Raw genomic sequence first — 24,717 nt, 5'->3', positions numbered from 1 at the left:
ACAGGGGAGTAATAGCGAAGTAAGTAAGAGCCAATGTGTAAACGTCGTTTAATGTAAACTCTGTCTCTGCAATCGGCCGTCATAGTTTGAAAATTTAATAAACATCATTGTGAAGTCAAATAATTTTTTTTAAAATTTGTTTGAAATAGTTTATAAAATCTTATTATGTTTAAATTAATAAATAATTTAAAATTTATATATACAATAGAATCTCGTTTTAGTGGATCACGGAATAACAGATTTTTTCTAGCTCCGTCTTTGGTAAACATCGTATTTTTTTCAACCTTTAAGTAATAATTGGATGTTTCTGGATATTGAATTAAAAAAAAAAAAACATTGCACACTGTGCAAACTAAATGCATAATCATCACAGTTCTCACTGATAACATTAGAGCCACACATTAGTGCCCTCCTGTACCACATTGATTAGTGAAGAAAAACTACTCTCAGCTTAACACTTCCAGATATGCATGTGTCTGCAACAAAGGTGTACCACATCTTTGTTGTAGACACGTGTTCAGGAATATCGCATCTTGAAATCATGCTTGTGTAACAGTAACGTTTCATACTGATGATGTCACCAAAAGAAGCCCAGAAAGGCTATGTTATCACAGTGTCATTAAAGAAAGCCAAAATAGACAGGTTTTTTTATTTTAACATATTGTGAAGTGCTGATGATTGTATATACTTTGTCACTTTTTGGCTTATAATGTATACAGTTTCTGTCATCTTTGTTACAGCATAATGTACAATTTTGTAATAAACTTGTCTAGCCTCCATTTTATATAAACATCTCAAGAGACTGAATAATTTCAGGTACAGGTGTTTTTTTTATGTAGGGGGTTTTAAAAAAAAAAATTTTTTTTTGAATAATGGATATTTTCCTGGGAGTGCGAGAAATTTATTGCTTGCGATATAATGGATTTTCAGAACAGATGGTTTTTGGTGTCCTGAACAATCTGTTAAAACGAGATTCTACTGTAATAACAAATTTTAACAGTATTAGCCTGTATATTCCTAAAAATCTAGCTAGTCTCCTTAATTAACCTATTAGTAACTTTCTTAAAATTTATTTTGTTCAAAACTGATTTCCTACAATTCTGCAATACTTTTGAATCATTGGTGTTAACTTTTGTATATTGTTATTTTGCTATCACATGTGTATAAATTTGTTTTAAAACCATTAGGAGGAAGTCCACACTACATTTTTAGATAAATGTAGGCTTATCCCATGTATCATTACCACTGTTTGATACCCATAACATTATCAATGTTTCTGCATTGCAGTTGGCTTTTGCAACAACTTTATAATATTCCTTAATTCTCATTTCTGTAGATCTTGAAGTGGAGCTAATGTAAAAATAATTCTTTCTTTAATGATAGTCTTATCACATAAACTCCTGCACTTGACTTTTTATCTAACTTTCATTTATCATTACTAATTGCTCCCATTATCATATTTCTTTTAATCTTTAATGAATTGGTTTGGCATATGAAGCAGCTAAAGATGCTAATGTTTTCCCCTAATAATAAAATCCTTTTTTTTATCATTTACTTTATCTTGCTGTGATTGTTTCTTTAATGAAGATTTTATTAGATTGCATATGATTTTTACTGGCATTCCATGATTGCTCACTGTTGCTGCACATGTGATTTACTACTTTAGAAGATTGAACTTACTACTTATCCACAACTCCAGTGTATCTAGCATGGGAGAGTTGCATGGTGACATTGTTGAGATGTAAAGAGATTCCCATATGAATAATGTTTTTTAATCCCCACAACATTTCAGGAGAGAAGTTTGCAGGCAGACAGTATTTAATTTTAAAAAAATTATTATTAATTATTAATTTACTTCATTCATTATACTTATTCAATTTAATTTTTTCCCATCTGTATTAATTTTTAAGTTCTAGTATTTTCATAAAAATATTAGAACTTAATAATAACTTTATAGTAATAAAATTGTCCTTTAGTTTATTCATAAAAAGAAGCATTTTGAAAATAAACTACATCTAGCATATTTATATTTGATCTTTTGTTGAGCTGCAATTTGAAAAATTATAGACCTATAATTGTGAGATAGGTTTGCTCTTTCAAAAAGCATTTATGGAAAACTGAAATAATTATAAATAATTTTTTAATAATTTTAATAGTTAAGTAGAATTTTTTGAAAACATTTAAGAAAACTGAATATCTGTTGTCATAAATAGAATGCATGTTGAAAGATATTATTCATAGTGTATCTGTAAACTTTTTAAAATGGAGTTTTTAATAATTATATAACTAAATTACAAATATAAATTATATATTTGTGATCAAAAAGTCATGCACCTACAGCCCTTTGTAATATAGGTGCAAAGCAATTCTTTGATTTTTCTGTATTACAAGTACTTTATCTAAAATTATCACTCAGAATAAAAACTGTTTCCCTATATTTTTAATTATAATCTATAATTAACATTATTTTTCTTTAAAATATTTTGAAATTATTTTATATAAATATATTTTAAATATAAATTGTTACACACTTGTAAAATAGTCTCTTTATATTATTCAATTAAATGTTTATGCTAAAATGTATATTAAATTTTATTTAGGGAAATTATAGAAACCATGGTTGGTGCATATATAAAAATATTTGGCAACCAAAAACCTGTTTTTGATGGAAGAAAAAATATGTACACTAGAGATGATCTTCCTATTGGAAAAGACAAAGTAAGTTTAACCAATTTTTAACCAATGATATAATATGTTGTTTAAGGAAAAAAATTATGAATTTGATCATTGTACAATTATTTTTAAAATATCTAGTTTAGATAATTGAGTTTATGTTTTTAATTCTATAATTTGAAATTATAAGAAGTCATCATTGATATTCAGTAAAGCAAATAAAATTATTTCAATTATCAACTAGTTGTATAATAATATTTCTATAAAATATTGTCTATATTAATGCTATTCCATACTGCAAAGAAATACGCATTATCATAATTATTCTAATAGGTTCTAATTATATATATATCTCAAATTATAAGAAAAATATATATATATATATTAATCAATATTTATTACAATTTACATATTTATTTGTTTAATTAAATATCTAAAAGCAAGATTTTCTTCATGCTATATTTTGACTAGACTTTAAAACTAAGCACAGTACACACTCTTTAAGCTGAATTCCACTTACAAGGGGACGTTGCGGTCTTAGAAATTCAGTTTGGGATGAGACTTCGCAAGTTAGTAATATATCTCAAGGGTGTCCACCCAGAAAAATTGTAAAGCGCACTAGCCAGAAGATACCAAGAAAAGCGATTCTAAAGTTTTAAGCGCATTTCATATACTGGTCGATTTTACACTATGGCAGCACATCGAAATGGCTGATTCTGTAGCGAACATGCGGGCGATCTAGATTCAATCTTACCTTCAGCTAACTTTTTTTTTATTTTTTTTTTTATCAATTTTAATTTATTTATAATGACAAAAAAATATTATCAATTAAATCATAAATAATTTTATTTTATTTATGAAATGACTGTAAAATGTGAATTAAAGATAATACCGTGGTGCCTCATATAATGTACTTAATCCGTTCCAGGTGTATGTCTGTTAAGTGAAAAGTCCATTATATGAAATGCATTTTTCCATAGAAATACATGTTAAAACATATAATTTGTTCTGCAACATAAAATAACCGTACTGTACCATAAAAAAATGAAAATGGAGCAGTCACCAATTATGCCGGGTAGTCAGATGTTGTGAAGAGGAGGTGGAGAAACCTTTCTTTACACATTCATACAGCTACAGATTTTTTACACATTGTAGAAGGTCTCTTTTTATTGTTTTTTAATCTGAGTCAGATTCAGGAGAGGCTACTGGAACTTGCAGGGTCATCTCCTCTTGTTCCATCCTTTGTTTTTTGGCAGCTTGCTTCTTGAAAAACATGTCCAAAGTGGTCAACTCCTCTTGTTCCATCCTTTGTTTTTTGGCAGCTTGCTTTCTGAAAAACATGTCCAAGGTGGTCTGTTTCTCTCTCTTCTTCAACGCTTGTCGGAAATGATGGGCATGGGTGTCATTGTAGAGATCATTGATCCTGTTGGCCTCAGCTCTGTTTGGATAATGAGTGTTAGTAAACTCCTGAACCTCTCCTCATTCAACAAGGAAGTTTTTGTCAACTTTCACTCCTTCTGATGATGTCTTACTTTGTTTGAATTGAAATCACCTTTCTGTTTTTTAGAAGCCACAATTTGCACAACACTTGAATAAATGTAAATACACTGCACTGAGGTGATGTACGTAATAAACAAGGGAGTAAGCCGTATTCCAACGGGAGCTCTGTACTTCAGATATACTAATAATATATTGTAATGATACTAATATATTATAAAAATAGCAGATTGTCATTGGAAACGGCAAAAGAGTGGAAACATCATTTGCACTTGTTCGCAACCAGTCCGTTGCTTGAGTCATGTAACAGTCAAACAGAAAGTTCGTTGTTCGCAGTGTTCGGTATTCGAGGTGTACATTATATGAGGCACCACTGTATTTTATTTTTAAAAAGTTGGATAATTTCAAATGCATTTTTAATGGAGGTAAATTAAAACTTTAATTATCATTATAACAAATTTTCAGGTAGGATTTTATTTATTTAAAAATTTTTACAATATCGTTTTTATTTGTCAATTTTTTATTTTACATACAAGCACCAGAATGATAATTATCATAAAAACATTGAAAACAAAACTATTTTGACATCTTGCACAATTTATGAAGGACAATTGTTTGCATCAGTGTTTCTCAACCTCTAACGAATCGTCACCCCCTTCAATAAAACCGTTATGTAGTACCGCCCCTTCACTACAAAATTCTGATGCTGAGGGCTAAGACTAACGCCAAATTCGTACTGCATTGAATAGAATAGTGATTAGTATAATGTTATTTGTTTAATTATTGTACGATATATCAAATAAAATATCTAATTATTCTTAAAATAATGTTTTACTATATCGCCCAGAAAATTGTTTTTTCCCCCCAAAATATAAATTGTTACTAATCGCCCCCTGAACATGGAAAAAATGCCCACATGGGGCGATATCGCCCCATTAAGAAACACTGGTTTACATGAACAACTTTTTTTTAAAAGATCTATTGGAAAACATACTTCATTTACATTCATGAAAATTTCTCTTTCATCAGAAAGCCTGGAAGCATACCAGGCATACCGGATCATTTCATTAAAAATTGGCAATGACAGTTGATGATGCACTATTGATTGTATTTTTATACAGTCTTTACAGGAATTTATTTCGCTATTATTTTCAATCAGATAAGCACAATTTTGTATACGCTTTATTAGATTTTTTACCTATCTATAAAAATAGACATCACAAGGTTGAATAAAAATAAAATAATATTTTATTTTTAAAAATTTTTATCTTTAATTCACATTTTAATTAGCTATAGCAGTCATTTCATAAATGAAATAAAATTATTTATGATTTAATTGATAATATTTTTAGGTCATTAACTTTATTTAAAAGTTGTTATAATTTTTAAAACAATTGAAAAAAGAAAGAAAGTTAGCTGAAGGTAGGATCGAATCTAGATCACCTGCGTGGCAAGCGAGTTCGCTACAGACACTTCGCTCTGCTGCCATAGTGTAAAATTGACCAATATATTAGCTGTGCTTAAAACTTTAGAGCTCTTTTTTTCAGAATCTCCTGGCTAGTGCGCTTTACAATTCTGGGTGGACGCTTGAGATATACTACTAACCTGCGAAGTCTCATCCCAAACCGAATTTTCGAGATCATAAGGTCTCCTTGTTAGTGCAAATCAGTTTTGTTTGTTTTTCTGATTTATTAGTTCATTTTTAAATTTACAATAAAAAGTTATTTTTAATAAAATGTTTCTTGTGTATAATTTGCAAGTTATTTTTGTTTAAAGACAGTTTGAAAGGAATGCAGATTATACATATAAGAATATAGTAATATATTTGAAAAAATTTATTTAAATTTTATTTTTGAATTAAATGGAGAAAAAACAAAAAATTTAGTAATCTTTTTACACTGTAATTGTCTTATACTTCAACAAATAAGTGGAATAGATTCAATAAATATATTCTTGATTTATTCAGAAAATTTCAAATAAAAAGAAATTTTCTTATACCTGTAGCAAACAGTATGTCATTTTCTACAGTCTTTATTAATGAGGTAGTAAAATCAATAAAATAATAATTCTGGTTTTAAAAGGTATTTTAAAAGTATGAATAAATTTTTTCAATTCTTTTAATTTTCAGAATTTAGGAATTTTATTGATTATATGCTGTTATTGTGAAAAAAATTGGTTATATGCAAATCTAAAATAAACTGTCATCAAATCATTTTGAGCAAATTTCAGAAGCTATCTAATTATTTAATTTAGGCCTTTTAAGCTTAATTTTCTATCATTATTTGATGTAATACTATATTTTCTTGATTAGATACACTATGATGAATCAAATTTTAAGGGTAAACAATTAAGATGTTTTTGGGCTTCAATTTGAAAATATTGTAGACAAATTTCTACTGCCATCTGTCTGTTCGTCCTTCTTTAATCTTGAGAACAGATTTTCCCTAAAGCTGGTCCCTAAGCTTTCCGTATCTGGTCTCGACTTTCATCTATCTTAATAGATGAAAGTCGAGACCAGATATGGAAAGCTTAGGGATCAGAGGCCCAATTAACTATATATGAACTTTGGTTTGCACTGGAAGTTACATTATTTCAATTCAAAAATTTTCCCCTGAACAGTGTGAGATGACTGGCAAGACACTACTAAAAAATTGAGAACATTGTGACGAAAAATTGCAACCCAGCATTGTGACAATGTCACAATAAATAGTTGCATGTTAGTTATGAGAATTTATAAAGAATATTTTAAAAATTTATATTAATGGTTAAAAAATGAATGTTTATTTACTAATTTTAATAATAACATATAGAAAGCATTTCCATGGCAGAAAAATAAGTAGGAAGCAAATTCAAAAGTAGGAACAAAAAGATTTGTTCATTGTAGTATTAAATTTTAATAATTACAATTTTATTTCATTTTGTGTTTCTAAAATTTACAAAATATATTTCTTTAATCAACAGTTAATTTTAATTAGTAGAAAAACATCAGTAGAGAAACATATAATTTAGAATAAACATCATTAAAAAGACATTTCAGCTGCAAATTTAAATTGACATCATTTGTTTTTGAATTATTATTTTTTAGTGATGCTAATTATCCTCCTAATAACTATTAGTTACAACAAAATACAGTAAAGCCTGTGTAAGATGGAACATGAATAAAGTAGAAACTTGCCAAAATAGAAAAAAAAAAAACTTTGGAACAGAGTGATTTTTCTACGTTAAATTTTACTTTAAATTGGAAGCTTGTCTAATTTAGAAACAGAAGAGATCTTTGAGTATGAAGAACATAACAGTACCTGTATAAAGTGGAAAATTAAGATTTCACTTGTGGAGAAATAATAATACAGTAGAGCGTCGTTTATCCGAATTAATTGGGGACTGGGGTTGTTCGGATAACTTATTTTTCGGATAACCAATTATGTACGAAAAAATATATTAATTTATCCCGTGTTGAAATTTTTCTCCATTGCGTGTCACTTTGCGTTGAATTTTCGTCGATGTTAAGCCTAACGAAGACTATTGTATCATTAAAAATTATTTTTTTATTTTGTACAAACAAAATAAATATGTTGAAAAATATAAAAAAAATAAAAAATTATACTTCAGAAGTTAATTTAGTATCAAAAACGTAAAATATTTGAGTAACCGAAGACATAGCCAAAGACTACAGCGCCACAGCACTGGCAAAAATTTAAATTTGTCGACTGGAATTCCTTTGGATAACCGACGTTTCAGATAACCGACCTTCGGATAAACGACGCTCTACTGTAAATCCTTCAGGTATAATGATCACTGTAGAGTGTGACAAACCTTTTCAGAGAAATGAAAGATAAGAAAAAATGAGAATAAGCTACCAGTGCTGTTAATTTGTCTTGTATTGAGTAAAGAGTAGTTACTAAATAACTAGTACCTACTATTTAAGAGCAAGTTGATTAACATTGTTGATAATTACAGAGCTTGAAGTTAACAATAAATCTGTATATTAAAATTTTTCATAGTCAGATCGTAGAATAACTGGTCTCTGTATCATTGTAATGCAATTAGAATTTTTGATGGTAGAATGAGACACTAGTTCTTGGTTCTCAAATTAGCTTATTTACTGTCATGTAACAAGAATCTCATGCTTTCAGTATTCAAATACCTAGTACAAGTTCTTGGAAACAACAAATACTTTTTAGAATTGAATTGTTCTCAATTCTTGCATTCAAATACTTCTATCATTAGTTGAAATTAATTAATGCATTATAATTTATTAAAGTTATTTAATGATATAAAGTATGTTAGGCTGTTTAAATTTTTGGTGAATAGAAATTTGTTTTTCTTTATCTATACTTTTCAAAATTGGGATGAATGAATTAATTAATTGATCCCAATAATCAATTAATTAATTAGTTAATGCAAAATTTTTTAAAATTGTTTTTATATATAAATATACCATATAAAACTTGCACATTTTATATCCAAATGTAAAAAATAATAACATAATTTGTTACCTTAGTTTAATAGATCATGTTATTTTATAAAGTTATCATGCAGACTTAACATTATTATTTAATATATAATTTTTACTTATTTTGAATTTTATCTTATTGAAAGTAAAAATTTTAAATTTATTTTCAATAGGTAGAACTTGAAGTTACACTCCCTGGTGAAGGCAAAGATAGAGTATTCAGAGTGAGCATTAAATGGATGGCAAAAGTTAGTTTATATGCTTTGGAAGAAGCACTTGGTGGAAGGTCACGACTTATGCCTTCTGATGCCATTCAGTCATTAGATGTAGTTATGAGGCATCTTCCCAGTATGACGTGAGTTTTTAAACATAATAAATTTCAATATTTTTTAAATATATAAATCCTGTTTTTATGTTGTCATGTCAGTCTTTTAGATTTTTTTTTCCATAAAAATTCTTTTTGCCAAAAATTTATGAATTAATTTCAGATTATTCTTGAGATAGATGATGCACTTTAATTTCCTATGATTGTTAGGATATATAAGTGGTCCTTGATTTTGAACAACTTTTCTGTACATAATACCTTTATAATTTAAATCACTTTTCCTATGTCAAATCCACACTTTTGTGCATTTTTCATCTAAAGCTTAAACATTTTAAATTATTGTGCTGTAGTGTTTCTTGCCACATGGTTTTAATATCTTATTGTCATAATTATTTATGAAAAGTATCAAAATAATTTGTGAAATTTAATTTTAATATGTGTCTTCTGTTTAATATGCGCTGTTAACATTTTAAATGTTTTGAGCATTGTAATGTATTCACTATAAAAAAAACTTTTTTGCCTTAATGAGATATTTTATCATTTTTTTTAATTCTCTCAGAACAGGAATGCTCCTATAAGTTGCTGCTTTATTGTTCAGTTTTTGGACATTTGACTTTTTTGTGCACACTTTTAGGAACACTAAATTTGAAAGTCAAAAGCAGTTAATCAAATGTGTGTCTCAGTATATATTATATATATTTAAACTTACTATACATGTAAAACACTTCCAAATTACTTCTAGTATACTAAAACATCTTAAAAACAATGTGGCATTAACAACACAGTGGACTGAGAAGAACTAGACTCAAATAGACAAATTATGATAGCAATGGCACTCATCCATTTTCACCAATACATGTTTATCTATGTTGTACTATACATTAGCCTATTTTTGTCAGTAATGTTTTTAATTGAGTAATTATAAGTTATTTTTTCTTTTGAACACATTGTAAATGGACAGTGTTTGAAATTTTCAGTAAATTTACCTGTAGTGAAAAATCCAAACTTTGTTTCAAAGGACTCAGATAAGATAGTAGTGTTTTAAAACACTACTGAGTGAATGAATAATGAAAAATACAAATATCAGTTTAAAACTTTTAAAGTCTAATTTGGTAAATATATTTAGATAGTAGATAAATTTATCTACTATCTAAATTTCTCCATAATTAATTATGCAATGTATACTATCATTATCTCAAGTATTGAAATGAATTATAAAGCAATTCTAAAAAGTTTTTGAGTAAATTTATTTATGAAAATCTTTAATATATAAAATTTATAACTACTGAATAACAATATTGTTTGAGCTAATATAGAGAAAATAATAGCAGATACCTAACATTTTGTTAAATTATTTTATATATTTGTTATTTCATTTCATTTTTAAAATTCTTAATTTTGTGTTTCAGATATACCCCTGTTGGAAGATCCTTTTTCTCATCTCCTGATGGCTACTACCATCCTCTTGGTGGAGGACGGGAAGTTTGGTTTGGCTTTCATCAAAGTGTTCGACCTAGTTCATGGAAAATGATGTTAAATATTGATGGTGAATTATTTTTCCTGATTTAATATTTAGAATTTGAACTATATGAAGTTCTGAATTTGATTAATATTTGAGTTTTTATTTTAGTATCAGCTACAGCTTTTTATAAGTCACAACCTGTGATAGAATTTATGTGTGAGGTTTTAGATATTCGAGACATTAATGAACAACGAAAACCATTAACTGATTCTCAGCGTGTTAAATTTACCAAAGAAATAAAAGGATTAAAAATAGAAATTACTCACTGTGGAACAATGAAAAGAAAATACAGAGTATGCAATGTCACTAGACGTCCAGCACAAATGCAATCGTGAGTTTCTATAATTTTAAATTATAACTTTACTATATTTATCTTTGTTTTCTGTAAAGGAAATGAATTAGTTTAGTTATTTAAGTATAGGTTAGTTGCTAGATCTTACCAAATTACTGTATGGTCTCATTTTATGCGGATTTTTTTTATGCGATTTTGAAGTTGTGCGGTTTGTATTTCATCCAAAATTTTTTTGGACAAACATACATATAGGCTTGTTTAGGAAGCCCGCGTATAGACAGTCTCCAAAAATCGTGGGACGCTCAAAGCTCACTCCATTTGTTCCACTGACATATAACCTTTATGGATGTAAAGGACAGCTAGATCTACCTTAATCGCTTTAGTTCCTAGCAATTTTTGATATAAATGTAATTAAACATAAAAAATACTTAAAACTGAAAAAAAACGAAAGAAATGCGTTAATTTTGAAGAAAAAGCTTCAAAGTTTAACTTCCTTTGTCTCGCCCTTCTGTGAAATTTAACACCGATGAGTCATTGTTTACACATCTGGATGACCTTGAACACAGCTGGAGTTGGATTTCCCGGGGCATTCTCATAGACGTCGCGGGAGGACAAGGGTTTAAAGTAGGGTGAACACTAGCTGGCCGTATATTTTTAAATATTTTTAAAAAATTTGGAGACTTAAAAAACATTCCAAAAATTCTAAAAAAAAATGTAAAACTATATTACTTTTCAATAAAATTAACTGAATTAAGTTTGAATACAAGTTTATTTTAAGCTTTTATATGAATTTCTTTCAGACATTCGAAGTAATTTATTAAGCAGCCTATTTCTTTTAATTTCTGCAAACTTTTTTTATGCGGTTTTAAGTTAATTTTAACTCATTGTTTTGGTTTTATGCGATTTTAGAAAATTACGGAACGTATCCCTACTTTTTCAAGGCAAGTAAAGTCTTTTTTTATGCGAATTTTTTATATGCACTTTTCTGTAGAACATATCCATTGCATAAAACGAGACCTTACAGTATAAATTTTTGTTTTAAAACCAGCAAATTACTTTTTTAATCATTTTTGTTAACTCACATTATTAAGATATATCTTTGATAAAGTCAAAAATAAACCAAATTTTCATCTAACTTTTATTACAATAATAATAGATGTGTTTATAAAAGAGCAAACCAAAATAAGCATCTTCTGAGCTACACTTTTTTGCCAATGTTTATACCACTTATTAAAATATTCTTGCAGTCCCATTTGTGTTATTTCAAATGCAGTCATTGCAGCACTTTTTATCTATTTTGTTAATTTGAATCTTTGATAGAACTTTTTCTGGTGAAGATATGAAATTCTATAGGAACAAGGTTTGGTGAGTTTTATAGTGTAACTTTCTGGTGTTCATTAAGATTGTTAAAGTTTGTTACACAATACTATTATATCATACATTCACATTTAGGAATATATACTTTTATAAATGATTAGCAATTAGTATATTCATTCATTTTTTTGTGTGTTGTTTTTTAATTATTATTTTAATGTAATACAGCAATTACTCACTTAACATTACTTTGTTTAATTTGTTTTGCTGAGTAAAGATACAAGTACATTTGTAATCATTTACAATTATTTTGAATTTTCTTTATAAAAGTTAAAACTGATTCTTTGAATTAGGAAATAAATGCTGGAGGTTGCAAACATAATCCAATTAGAATATTAACTATTTAGCTTATGGCAAAATTGTTTCATTGTGTCAGTTTGCTTAATGCCTTAGTTTCCAAGAATGTATTGACATCATTATATGATAATTTGCTGTACAATCTTTTTATTTATTTAATTTATTATTATTTCTATTATTAGGCCTAATAATAATAATATATAATAAAACAGTAATTTTGTTAAATGAAGCATGCAATGCCATAATGTTGTAAATGTCAAAAAAACTTTCAAGAAAAGGTAAAAAACACTTTTTCTAGTGAATGAATTCATTTTAATTTTACAATAAAATGGTAAAAACTTTCTAGGTTACAAATTGTATGAAATATCAAAATGATGTAAATATAAGCTGTAACATTTTAATCACCAAAGTCATGTGACTTGCACTTTGGCACTAATTTGTTCCCCAGTATTCCCAAAATATTTTGAGTCAAAACATAATCACCTTGACCTATGGACTCAAGATATCTCGTTTCTGCATTAGGACATTTTTGACACTAGATGTTGCTAGTCGGCATAATTTTTATATTAAAACTAACTTCTAAAATATAATTTTTTTTTGTTTTTACATTTATTAATTATCTATTTTGTTTGTGTGAAATAAAAAAAATAATTTTGGATGATACAATAGCCATGATAATTTTTTTCTAAAATGTGGAATTTTCGTTAGGCTTAACATTAACAAAGATTCAACGTGGAGCGACATGTGATGGAAAAAATTTAAACATGGGATAGGNTTTTATGGATAAATACAAGATGAAATTAAGGTAATTTTTTAAATAATAATAATAATATAACAACTAATTAAGCTAATTATAATATAAATATAAATATAAAAATTGTCTAAGTGTTTGGTAGTATGCTGCTATTTCTTCTTGTTCTTTAAACAAATTTAATGTTTTGGACACTTTCCTATTTCAACCCTTAACTGTTAATTGTTATTATAATTTGTATATCTATAGTTGTGAGGTTTTGCTGTTTATTGGGCTGCAATTTGAAAAAAGTGTAGACCTATAAATTTCCACTGTTCCTCTGTCCATCTCTTTCCTTAATCTCAAGAATGGTGTTAGATAAATGAAATTCAAGACCAGATATGGAAAGCTTAGGGCAGTGGGCCCCAATTAACTATATAAACTTTCAATGCAAATCAGAAATCACATTATTTCAATTAAAAAATCTTGTCCTGAAAGGAGTTAGCAATGTAATCATGCTGGGCATCTCTCTAACAGAAAAGTACGATTTACAGAGGTAAGACACTACAGTACTATTTTCAGGTGGACAGCATATATTTTAAATTAAATAAATTTAAAATATTATTAAAAATTACAGCCCAGCATTGTGATGATGTCAATAAATAATTGCTTGTTAAGTATAGATTAAATTACATCTGGTGTATTCAAAATCTCAACCAAGAAAAAAAAAGTTGACTTGTCTTTCCCCAAGACAAGTTTCAAATGGCTAAATGGTGGAGAGTGACAATTTTCATTCACAGTTAGCAGATTATTTATTAATCCATTCTTATAAAGAATTTACAAAACACATTATCTCTCTTGTAAAACATAAAATCACCTCAGTTTCACCTGATGAATTAAATATGGCTTTGATCTTTGTATTTGATAAATGACCTTGACCTTGTCATGTTTGTCTAACTGGAATGACTTTGACATGTTACAAAAGATTGGAAAAGTTTAATAATCTATGACATATTCAAAGGTTGATGTCTGGTTCTCTTATTTTTTCCTTTTTTGTTATTTTTTCTATTTTTGGGTAAAAGAAAATGGATGACACAGTCAACTGTTATCTCGGATGATTGTTTTAACCTGCAGAATAACTTTTGCATGGAAAATTAGATTAAACTTAGGACTTGGTTTTTGGTTAAAATGAAATTAAATTATGTTTGTTTAAATTCATAAAAATTCTCTAATAAATTCAGATCCTCACATAAGTATTTTAAGTGAAACAGAAGTAGAAAATTAAACATTAAAATACAACCAGTCTTATTTATCAGTTAACTGTATGATTAACATCAAGTCCATTTGTGTAATGTGGTTCTTAATATTTATGATTTTTATTAGACATTAGAATATCACTGGTTTAAATTTATATTTTAAGCATAAAAATTGTATAGTCTTTAATTTTGTGAATTTTTTTCCGTTAATAATAATAATAATATATAATAAAACAGTAATTTTGTTAAATGAAGCATGCAATGCCATAATGTTGTAAATGTCAAAAAAACTTTCAAGAAAAGGTAAAAAACACTTTTTCTAGTGAATGAATTCATTTTAATTTTACAATAAAATGGTAAAAACTTTCTAGGTTACAAATTGTATGAAATATCAAAATGATGTAAATATAAGCTGTAACATTTTAATCACCAAAGTCATGTGACTTGCACTTTGGCACTAATTTGTTCCCCAGTATTCCCAAAATATTTTGAGTCAAAACATAATCACCTTGACCTATGGACTCAAGATATCTCGTTTCTGCATTAGGACATTTTTGACACTAGATGTTGCTAGTCGGCATAATTTTTATATTAAAACTAACTTCTAAAATATAATTTTTTTTTGTTTTTACATTTATTAATTATCTATTTTGTTTGTGTGAAATAAAAAAAATAATTTTGGATGATACAATAGCCATGATAATTTTTTTCTAAAATGTGGAATTTTCGTTAGGCTTAACATTAACAAAGATTCAACGTGGAGCGACATGTGATGGAAAAAATTTAAACATGGGATAGGTTAAATGTTATGTCTTCATATAAATTCAACATCAAAATACAGCCACTTACAGTGCCAGTATTGCTACAATATTTATTTTCAGTAGAAAACATTGCATTTATAATTCAATTCTTCAATAAAATGTATTTAGAGAAAAATGTCATTTACAATGTTATGGCATTGCCTTCTTCAAATATTTATATTTTTATTTTGTTAATAATTGTAATAATTAAAATAAATGTGTGTGTAATTAATATTGCTTACTATTTTCAGCTATATTTTTATAATTTTGCACAATATATTTGTAATATCGTAAAAAAAAGTTCAAATTTTTAAAAAATGACAAGAATACTGGAATTCTGATACATATTTTTCAAATTTTAGGTTGGGTCCAAATAGCTCATTAATGTAATGCTGTGATTATTTTAAAAAGTAATGAGAGGTTATTCAAAAAATAAATTTGTTTTGAATTTGGATAGCAAGTTATATATTACCTAAATTAGTAGTGAAAATTAAAGAAATGAAAAACTTAAAACATGCTGGGCTCACAATACAAAACAAAAAGTAATTTTAAAAATCAGTAACTTTTTTTTAAGTTTAAAATTGCAATTATATTATATTATATTATTATTTAGGATAGGTAAGACTTGAAGCTTGTGGCAGCAGTTCTTTTCAAGATTGAAACAGATGTTTGTCTAAATTTATTTCTGTTGCATATACTGATGTAAGATACAAGTAAAATAATGACTTTATTGAAACTATTAAGTCACTTTCTATAAAATTAAGTTTTAATGAATTAAAGAAAAGACATACACAACATTTTTTTTTAAATTCAGAAAAAACAAGATAATTTTGACAATTGGTAGCTAATGTTATAATTCTGTTAAATGGAATTTTTATTGGATTTAGTATAACAACAACTCCAGCTAATTTTTCAAACCAAAAAGTAATGAACAGTCAAAAAAAACTTTTACCATCCATGATCCAAGTTATCTAAACTACTTGCAACAGATTTTGATTTCTTAATAATAAAAGCTTAAAACAGATTTTACAAAAGCTGAGAATCATCTGAATCCTTAAATATTTATATTCATGTATAAAATCACAAGCAAAATTACCTCTGGCATAAATATGAAAATTAAACTTTTTATTTTACATGGCTTTTCTGTATTTTTTTGGTTTTTTGTAAAAAAAAAAATGCATATCATTAGTATACATTATTTTCCAACAACTTTGTATTCACCTATTATGTAAATTTTGGTAACTAGGATTTGACATTTGCTAAAGCCATCTGTATTAACAATATGTCACTGAAAGGAAAAGTCCTTTTTCCTTTTACTGATATATTAATTCATCTAAAATTTCTAGTTTAGATGTAAATATGATTGGATTGGATAATAACCTTATATAAAGTTATTATCCAATCTAATCCAATTAACCTTTATTAACAAAAAGGAAAGTTTTCCTATTACAAGGGGGTAGTACAGTACATATGTTAAGTAGAGATTTATGAAAATATTGGAACAACTTTCAAGTTGTTACACTTATACAATTATTTTACAGTCAGTTTCATATAAGCCTGTATTAAATATAAACAAAAAGATCAGTATTATCAGAGGTAACAATACAGAGACAGTTACTTAATATAAACACACATAAAAACCTTTACTTGACCAGTAAAAATATATTTAATGAAAACAACAAACGTTTTCGACTGCCTTCCTCAGTCTTCCTCAGGTTTTAAATTCTGATATTCGAAAATCGTTGTGCTTAAATATTTAAACATTTTGGAACATATACATCTTTGCGAATAAAATTCATTACGCGCATGCGTATTAATCATTACGTACGTGAACCCAAATATTCACAAATATTATTTTACATATACATGTAAACGATGTATAACACCTTACATAGAGTTGTGGGGGCATTCTGCTTCATACACAAACCTCCAAGCTGCCGAAATATTAATAGCATCTTTATAGTTGATACAGCTATTACGTAATCCTGCTTTATAAATTTCCAAAGCTTCTAGCGTTCGTACGTGTTCTCTTCTGTGTGACATTTTAATGATTTGCGCGTTCTGCAAGTTAGCACTTATGCCAGGGGTCGAAGCATACGTAGATAGGGCAGTGGTGCATCTGTTGTATCAACTATAAAGATGCTATTAATATTTCGGCAGCTTGGAGGTTTGCGTATGAAGCAGAATGCCCCCACAACTCTATGTAAGGTGTTATACATCGTTTACATGTATATGTAAAATAATATTTGTGAATATTTGGGTTCACGTACGTAATGATTAATACGCATGCGCGTAATGAATTTTATTCGCAAAGATGTATATGTTCCAAAATGTTTAAATATTTAAGCACAACGATTTTCGAATATCAGAATTTAAAACCTGAGGAAGACTGAGGAAGGCAGTCGAAAACGTTTGTTGTTTTCATTAAATATATTTTTACTGGTCAAGTAAAGGTTTTTATGTGTGTTTATATTAAGTAAAAATTGGACCAGTACCAGGTGAGAAGTAACTTTTACAGAGACAGTTAATTTTTATACAATAATAATACACGTGGAATTCCATTAACTTAGATTTTTAATATTTCTGCGATTTTGATGAAGTAGTTATATAATTTATAAATATCTTTTTTTATTGAGATTATTTAAGTTTTTTCTAAATTCGAGAGGTGAACTGCAATGGAGCATCTGCATAATGTCATGAGTCATGCATACTTGCAAAGCTTTAGCAATTCTGTAATAGATGATACATCGAGAATATCTCAGATTTATACCAAATACATTGAGTATTTGAAACTTTAAGTGTTACTGATAAAAAGTGAGTATTTGTTGAGATGTAATTGAATAATTAATGTTTTCATGATGAAGTTTATGGGTTTGATAATGTACAGTTGAGAAGATGGAATATGTAATAAATTTATATACCAAGGGTGATAATTGCTTTGATTTAGGTTAGTTTGGTCTTACACTATTACACTATGGTTATACACTATTAATAGAATCTGCAATATCTCAGTCTATAAACTGAGATATTGCAGATTCTATTAATAGTGTATAACCATATTTCCAATCCTGAAGATTATCTTAAAACATCAAATCTGATACTCCAAATGAATTCAAAATTCTGTGGAACTTAGTTTGCCAAAGCTGTTCTATTCTTAAATTTTTACTTTTTTTGGTTATTTCTTGATGTGAAAAGGTTACTTTTAAATTTCAGACGGTAATAGAATTTAATTATTTGTTTAAGAAAAAAGGGAAAGACCATATGCAGTTGGTTTCATGGCGTGTGGCATAACTGGGAACAGACCTTTCTAAGTGAAATAATTTACGAAGGAAATAATTATGGAAGCATTCAAGTTTATACAGATAGTCTAGACCCCAGATTGGACTTGCATAATAAATGACTGGATTGATTATTGAGTTATAAAGTTTCATATGAATGTACAGGTTTGTAGTTGTCAGAGTTGAACTTAAAAACAACTGATTGTCAATTGCCTGCTTCACTTTGTTATTAATAGTAGAGATATGTGCTTTAAAGGTGGTGTTCCAGTTAAATGTGACTCAGAAGGTTACTTCTTTTACTGTTTGTAGAAGGGTGTTGTTTAAATACAATTTTTATTTTTTTTTTTCTGAAATTTTACTATTGTTGCAAAGTATGATAACCTTTGTTTTTTCAGAATCTATCGTTAAGTGAATCAATTTGAAATATAAATTTAATTGATTGATTTTCCTTTGTAGAGAGATTTGGTTGGTGCTAGAATGACCAAATCATCTGTATATTTAACATAATGAAAGACTCTATTAACAACTTCAATAATATCAGTAGATTGGTAAAAAAAGATGGTCTATTTTAGTAAATAAAAATAAGTAAGGTGAAAGGTGGTCACTCTAGAGTATGCCACGTGATAGTTCAAATGGAGGAGATATAGTTTTACCCTGTTTAATTTTCATATTGTATTTTGAGAACAGTTTTAGTATTGATGAAAATCATACACTGCCACCTCTAGCCCTCAAATTATTTACCAATAAGGGAACATAGACTGAATCAAAGGCTTTCTGAATATCTATGAATGACGCATATACTTTTCTGTGTTTTATTGTTAGATGTAGTTACATTATTGATAGTAGAAGGAAGATTGCAGATTCTTTTCCCTTATTTTGATATAGGCATATTGAAATTTGGCATCTAGATCCATTACTTTAGTCTATTGTTGGAATTTAGTAGCTAGTATTGTCATAAAGCATTTTCTCAGAGTTGAGAGCAGAGCAATAGGTCTATAATTGTTTGAAGAGAGATGATCTCCCTTTTTATGTGTCATTGTAATTATAACGGAGTTCCAAGAGTCTGGGTATAGAATTACTTTGTATATTGAGTTAAATAAATTTAATAATTTTATTCTTGCTTGGTAGGGAAGCATCTTCAGGAATTTGGTTGGAATGTAGTCGCTATCCGGGGTTGAATTATTTCTAGTTTTATTGATAGCATCTTCTAATTCGTTAATTGTGAATTTGGAGTCTAAATATTCATTGTAAGAATCAGTATTAGACATTAGTGATGAAATTGGTTGAATATCTGGTTAAAAATTTTCCATATTTCATAGTTTATTATTGAGGAATTTTCACTTAGATTTATATTGAAATGAAATTTCCATATTGTGGTCCAAAACAATTTACTGTTCTTGCTATTATTGATTAAGGTTAATTCGAGATTTCTAAAGTAATTTTTCTTTTTGACCTTGAGTAAGTTATAAGTCTGTTTGGCCTTCCTATAGTTGATGAAATTTACATCATTTGAGTCTTTTCTAAATACTTTTAAGTTGGTTTGTTTTATATTTTAAGATATTTTGAATTAGAGAGTTGGGGCCACCATATCTGGAGTCCAGCAATTTGGCAATATCCCAGTAATAGAATATATGGAGTGATATATTGCCACAATTCTATTATTTTAAAAGTATCATTTAGTTTTGCTAGGCATTCAGGGGGAATATAGGTGATCATCACTATCATTAATTTGTTATTTATACTTCCAAGTATGGGTTTGAGATTAGTAGTAGTATGAAATTATCAGATTTTTCAATTTGAAGTATTTTACAGAGGTCCTTGTTTATTAAAATACATAGGCCACCGCTTGGATATCCTGGTTTTAATGATTTGCGTGCCAATGCTATTTCTATTATAAATTTATTGAAAAAATTTTATTTATAAAACAGATCAGATGTTATCCACATTTTGGTTATACCGATTATATCTGATTTAAATTTTGATTGCAGGGAGTTAAGTAAAGGTATTTTGTTTTTGAAACCTTGACTGTTCCAATTCATAACCAAAAATAATTGATTGTTTATGGTAAATTTTTCTTGATGAAGTTTGCTTTTTTTCATTAAATATCAACTTGCCATTACCTTTGACAAGGAAAAAGGCAGAAAAGTCTCCACATAAACCAGCTTTCCTGAGCCAATACTATATGTTAGTCTATGTTGACTTATTAATAAAGTGTCATTATGTAGTTTAGTTTGATGGATTTGTTTTCTTATTTTATAAAAAAAATGGGAGTAATTGTTTTCTTCTAGTTCGTGATTCCTTTATTAGATCTGGTGAAATCTACGTATCTTTCAATATTTTGTTGTTTCTTTTTTATAAAGGTCATAAAGTTATGATCTTGGATCTGATTATTTCTTAGTGTTAATCTTATAACTGGATGTGTTGACTTGGTTAGTTGAGTTATTTCTAAAACATCTTCCTGTGATACATTTTGTAAATTTAATGATGAATTAATAAAATTATAAATTTCTGATTTGGAGATATTTTTTGAATTGGGATAGTTATATACTATTATATTATTATGGTGGAGTTCATTAACTAAAGCATTCATTTTGTATTGCATAATTTCTTTTTTCATTTTTAAATTATTGATTTGTTGTTTTAAATTATTAATTTGCACTTCCATTTTTTAGTATTGTTCTTTGGTTTCATGAATACTTGCATGAATAAGATCCAGGTCTTCTTTTATGGAGGTCATTTGGTTAGAAAGTTTATCATTGGAGGTGTTTATTAGTTCAGAGGTTTTATTCCATAAAACTGTTGTTGGGGAGTTGCTTGAGTTAGTTAATGAGATAGGACAAAGTACATTTAACTCATCTGAAAGTTTTTATGGACTTTGTGATATTATATCAAAATATGGATCAATAGCAGCTGAGGGTAATTCTTGTGAGTCTTTATTCACATGTAAGTTGTTGTCTGTTATAAGTTTGGAGTTAGACAAAATTGATAGGTCTTTTTTACTTCCCAGTTTACTGCAATTTAATGGTGGTCTCCCACACTTTATCGGTGAACATTGCATTTTGGTTAATATTTAGTATTTTTTCAAAGAATATTAAGTTATATTTTATAATATATGGTTTTACATTGATATTTTTCATGTACTCTAGCTTTTATTATTTTGCATTTCAGGTATCCTTATTTACCATGTTTGCAAGTAGGTCAGGAGCATAAACATACATATTTGCCACTTGAGGTAAGAAATTTTAATTGATTTATTTTATTTGATAAAGTAATTACAGTAGAGCATTGATTATAAGATCCCTGATCAACTGTCACATCAGTTAACTGACCATTCTAGTCGGCAATTTCAATTGTCAGCTAGTGATGTGGCGCTACAATATTTGGCTATGTCTTGGCTACTTTAATATTATTTTTGTTAAATTTTTGCGTGTTTTAGCTGGCAACATTGGCTCGACCATGAAAGGGAGGCCAGTATTTAAACGAGGCTTAATTTTCTAATTATGAGTGGTTGTTTGTTTTGTGAGCAATAAAATAATTTAAAAATAATTTTTAACGATACAATAGCGACGATTATTATCTTAAAAAATTTTGTTAGTCTTAACATCGATGAAAATTCAATGTGAAATAGATTAATAGCAATATACTAATTACATGGAATATACTAATATACTATACTAATAATATATTTTTTCATACTTTTCGATTATCCGTTTTTTCAGTTATCCGACCAACCTGAGTTCTCAATTGAGTCAGATAATTGATGCTCCGCTGTATTAAATTTTTAATGATTGTCAGCATTGTCTATATTTTTGATTTCTTATTTTTCATTAAATAAAGTATTAAATTTTATAATAATAAACTTAATTTTTATTTTCTTTTAATATTCTTCTGACATCAGTTGGTTAAAAATGTGTGTAAATATTTGACTCAATGATTTGAATTGTAAACATTATTGTTCACTGTGAACATAAGAAAATTTATAAAAACCAATAACGTTTTATAAATATACAATCTCCACTTTATTCTGAATATTTGTAAAATTGTAAAATTGATTGTAAAAAGGATGATTTAGAAATACGGTAGAACCTTGATTATCTGGATTGTTCAAAATAAACAAAAATTTTATGAATTTGCTGATTTGCACTTGGTGAATTATGACACTGTTTATGTACGTGATGGAATGCATAACATTTTTTGTTTCAACAATGTCTCACCCGGCACAGTGGTCGTAAACTCTTAAATATATTTTGCGTCATAATAAAAATATAATTTGACATACGTATTTATAAATAATTTTATTTTCAAATTACATCATTTCTATGACCAAGGGCAGCGTAAGGCATGGTCAATGTGGGCCACTGCCTATGCCTCGTGGTCCGAAGGCCCTCGCGTTTTGAAGGTTTATGTATTACTTAAAAGCCGCAAACGCGAAGAAAAAATTTTACTCGTCATAAAATGATAAATAGTTTGACAAATTTTTATTCATAAAAATGCAGTTTCAACTGCTTTTTATTTTATAAAATCTGTCTTCTTGCGCCACCATAGGGCCTTTTAAACAATAGGTAGTCTGTTAGCATTGGTCAGTAGTAGTCCAAATTCAATACGAACATTTATTTCTTGAAAATTTGATCACAATTTAAATACAGTATTTATTTTTAATATTACCGATACGTCATCGAAAAGAAAACGTGTTGTACTATCATTAAAAGACAAATTAAAGTATTTGTTTCGATTATCTGAATTTTTCCTTATCTGAACTACCTTCATGCCCAATTAGTCCAGATAATCGAGGTTCTACTGTATTTTAACTGAAGATGATTCTCTGCAATCCTTAAGATTTTGAAAATGTGATTCAAATACAAACATAATTATTCTATGATTATTGTTATATTGAAGACAACAGCAACAAAAATTTTTTTTGCTATTTAGATAATTCATATATTTTCCAGAGAGTATAAAATATAAAAGCAAAACTACTGGCTTTATTTGATTTCACTGTGTAAGTAATAAATAGAAAATTTGTTACTTACACAGTTGACATAATTTCAGTTGAAACCATGGTTGTCATAGGAAGTTGTTGATCTTAGCAAAGTGTAAGTGCATTAAATGATTCAGTAATTATTTATATTTTGATATTTTTTTCTGTTTCTAGCTAAGCATTTGAAAAACTAAAGCAAAGATAAGTTAGCTAAAGTAACAAACAATTTATTATTATTTTACATAATAAAAATATGTCCGCAGAAATTTTTTAATTGATTATATTGCAAAAATTAACAAATTTTTAAAATTTATTCAGCAAATTTAGAATTTATGATAAATTTAGAGTGTAAATAATATTTTTAAAAAAGTTTTTTTTTAAACTTTTTATTTTATTTTACACTTTTAATAGAAAGATACTGTGAGTTATTTTTTCAAATATTTGCTATCCATACTCATTAGCTATCTTTTTCAATAACCAATGGAAATGGACAGAAAATAATGTATAATTACAATTCAAATAATCTAATCATAATTCTATCTTAGTTATACAGTTTTAAATTAAATTGAAAGTATCTTTCAGTATAGTAAATAAAACAAAACATTTTTCTTTGCTTATTATTTTGAACTTTGAGATTAGTTAAAAAAATATTAAGATTTATAAATAATATATTCAGATGATGAAAACAGTAGAAGTTTTATATTTTCAGGTTACATTCTGAAAAAATTGCAACAAATATAATAATAATAATAATAATAATAATCATTTATTAGTCATATTAGGCAAAAGCCTGTTATTACAGGGAGTTATNGTGCTACTCTTTTGGATTCCAATTGGTAAACTCTATTTTCTTCTTTCAGATAATTAACTTCTGATTTGATATTTTGTAATTCGATGTTTAGTTGATTAAATTTTTCTTGAATCAAATCGTATATGGACTTCAACGAATATTTTTGTTCTTCTGTTGTTGGAGTGTCTGCTCCCTGGACCGTATGAAAGTAGTCTTGTATTTTTGGAGTTCTCTCTTCGTTTAATTCCTCTCTATCATACTCCTGTTCTTCAGGCAGAATTTCTTGACTGGAATTAGTCCCAGATATTCTTATTTTTTCTGTGGCTTTAGGAATGACACTACGCGGCCTCCCACGCCCCTTCTTTTGCATATCTGTGTGGCCGCCACGTTGAGGAGATCTAGGCAGAGGTCCTGGATTAGGTTCTATACCAGAAATAAGTAATAGGTATACT

At 27.7% G+C, this 24,717-nt stretch overlaps 1 protein-coding gene across 1 annotated transcript in view; it reads left to right on the top strand.

The window, feature by feature from the left end:
• Nucleotides 1-24,717, top strand: part of LOC111626441 (protein argonaute-2-like) — a 119,644-nt gene that overhangs the window by 44,168 nt on the left and 50,759 nt on the right. Inside the window, 7 exon segments of the mRNA XM_023369811.1 lie at nt 2,601-2,718; nt 8,797-8,978; nt 10,358-10,494; nt 10,579-10,847; nt 12,165-12,173; nt 13,207-13,238; nt 21,666-21,729. Of these exon segments, the coding sequence (XP_023225579.1) occupies nt 2,601-2,718; nt 8,797-8,978; nt 10,358-10,494; nt 10,579-10,847; nt 12,165-12,173; nt 13,207-13,238; nt 21,666-21,729 (811 nt within the window).

This window comes from Centruroides sculpturatus, unplaced genomic scaffold (genome assembly GCF_000671375.1).
Source record: "Centruroides sculpturatus isolate CEXI.00-Female unplaced genomic scaffold, Cexi_2.0 scaffold313, whole genome shotgun sequence".
Lineage (NCBI taxonomy): Eukaryota > Metazoa > Arthropoda > Arachnida > Scorpiones > Buthidae > Centruroides > Centruroides sculpturatus.
The sequence above is the reverse complement of the archived record's forward strand: the minus strand, read 5'-3'. Positions and strand labels throughout refer to the sequence as shown.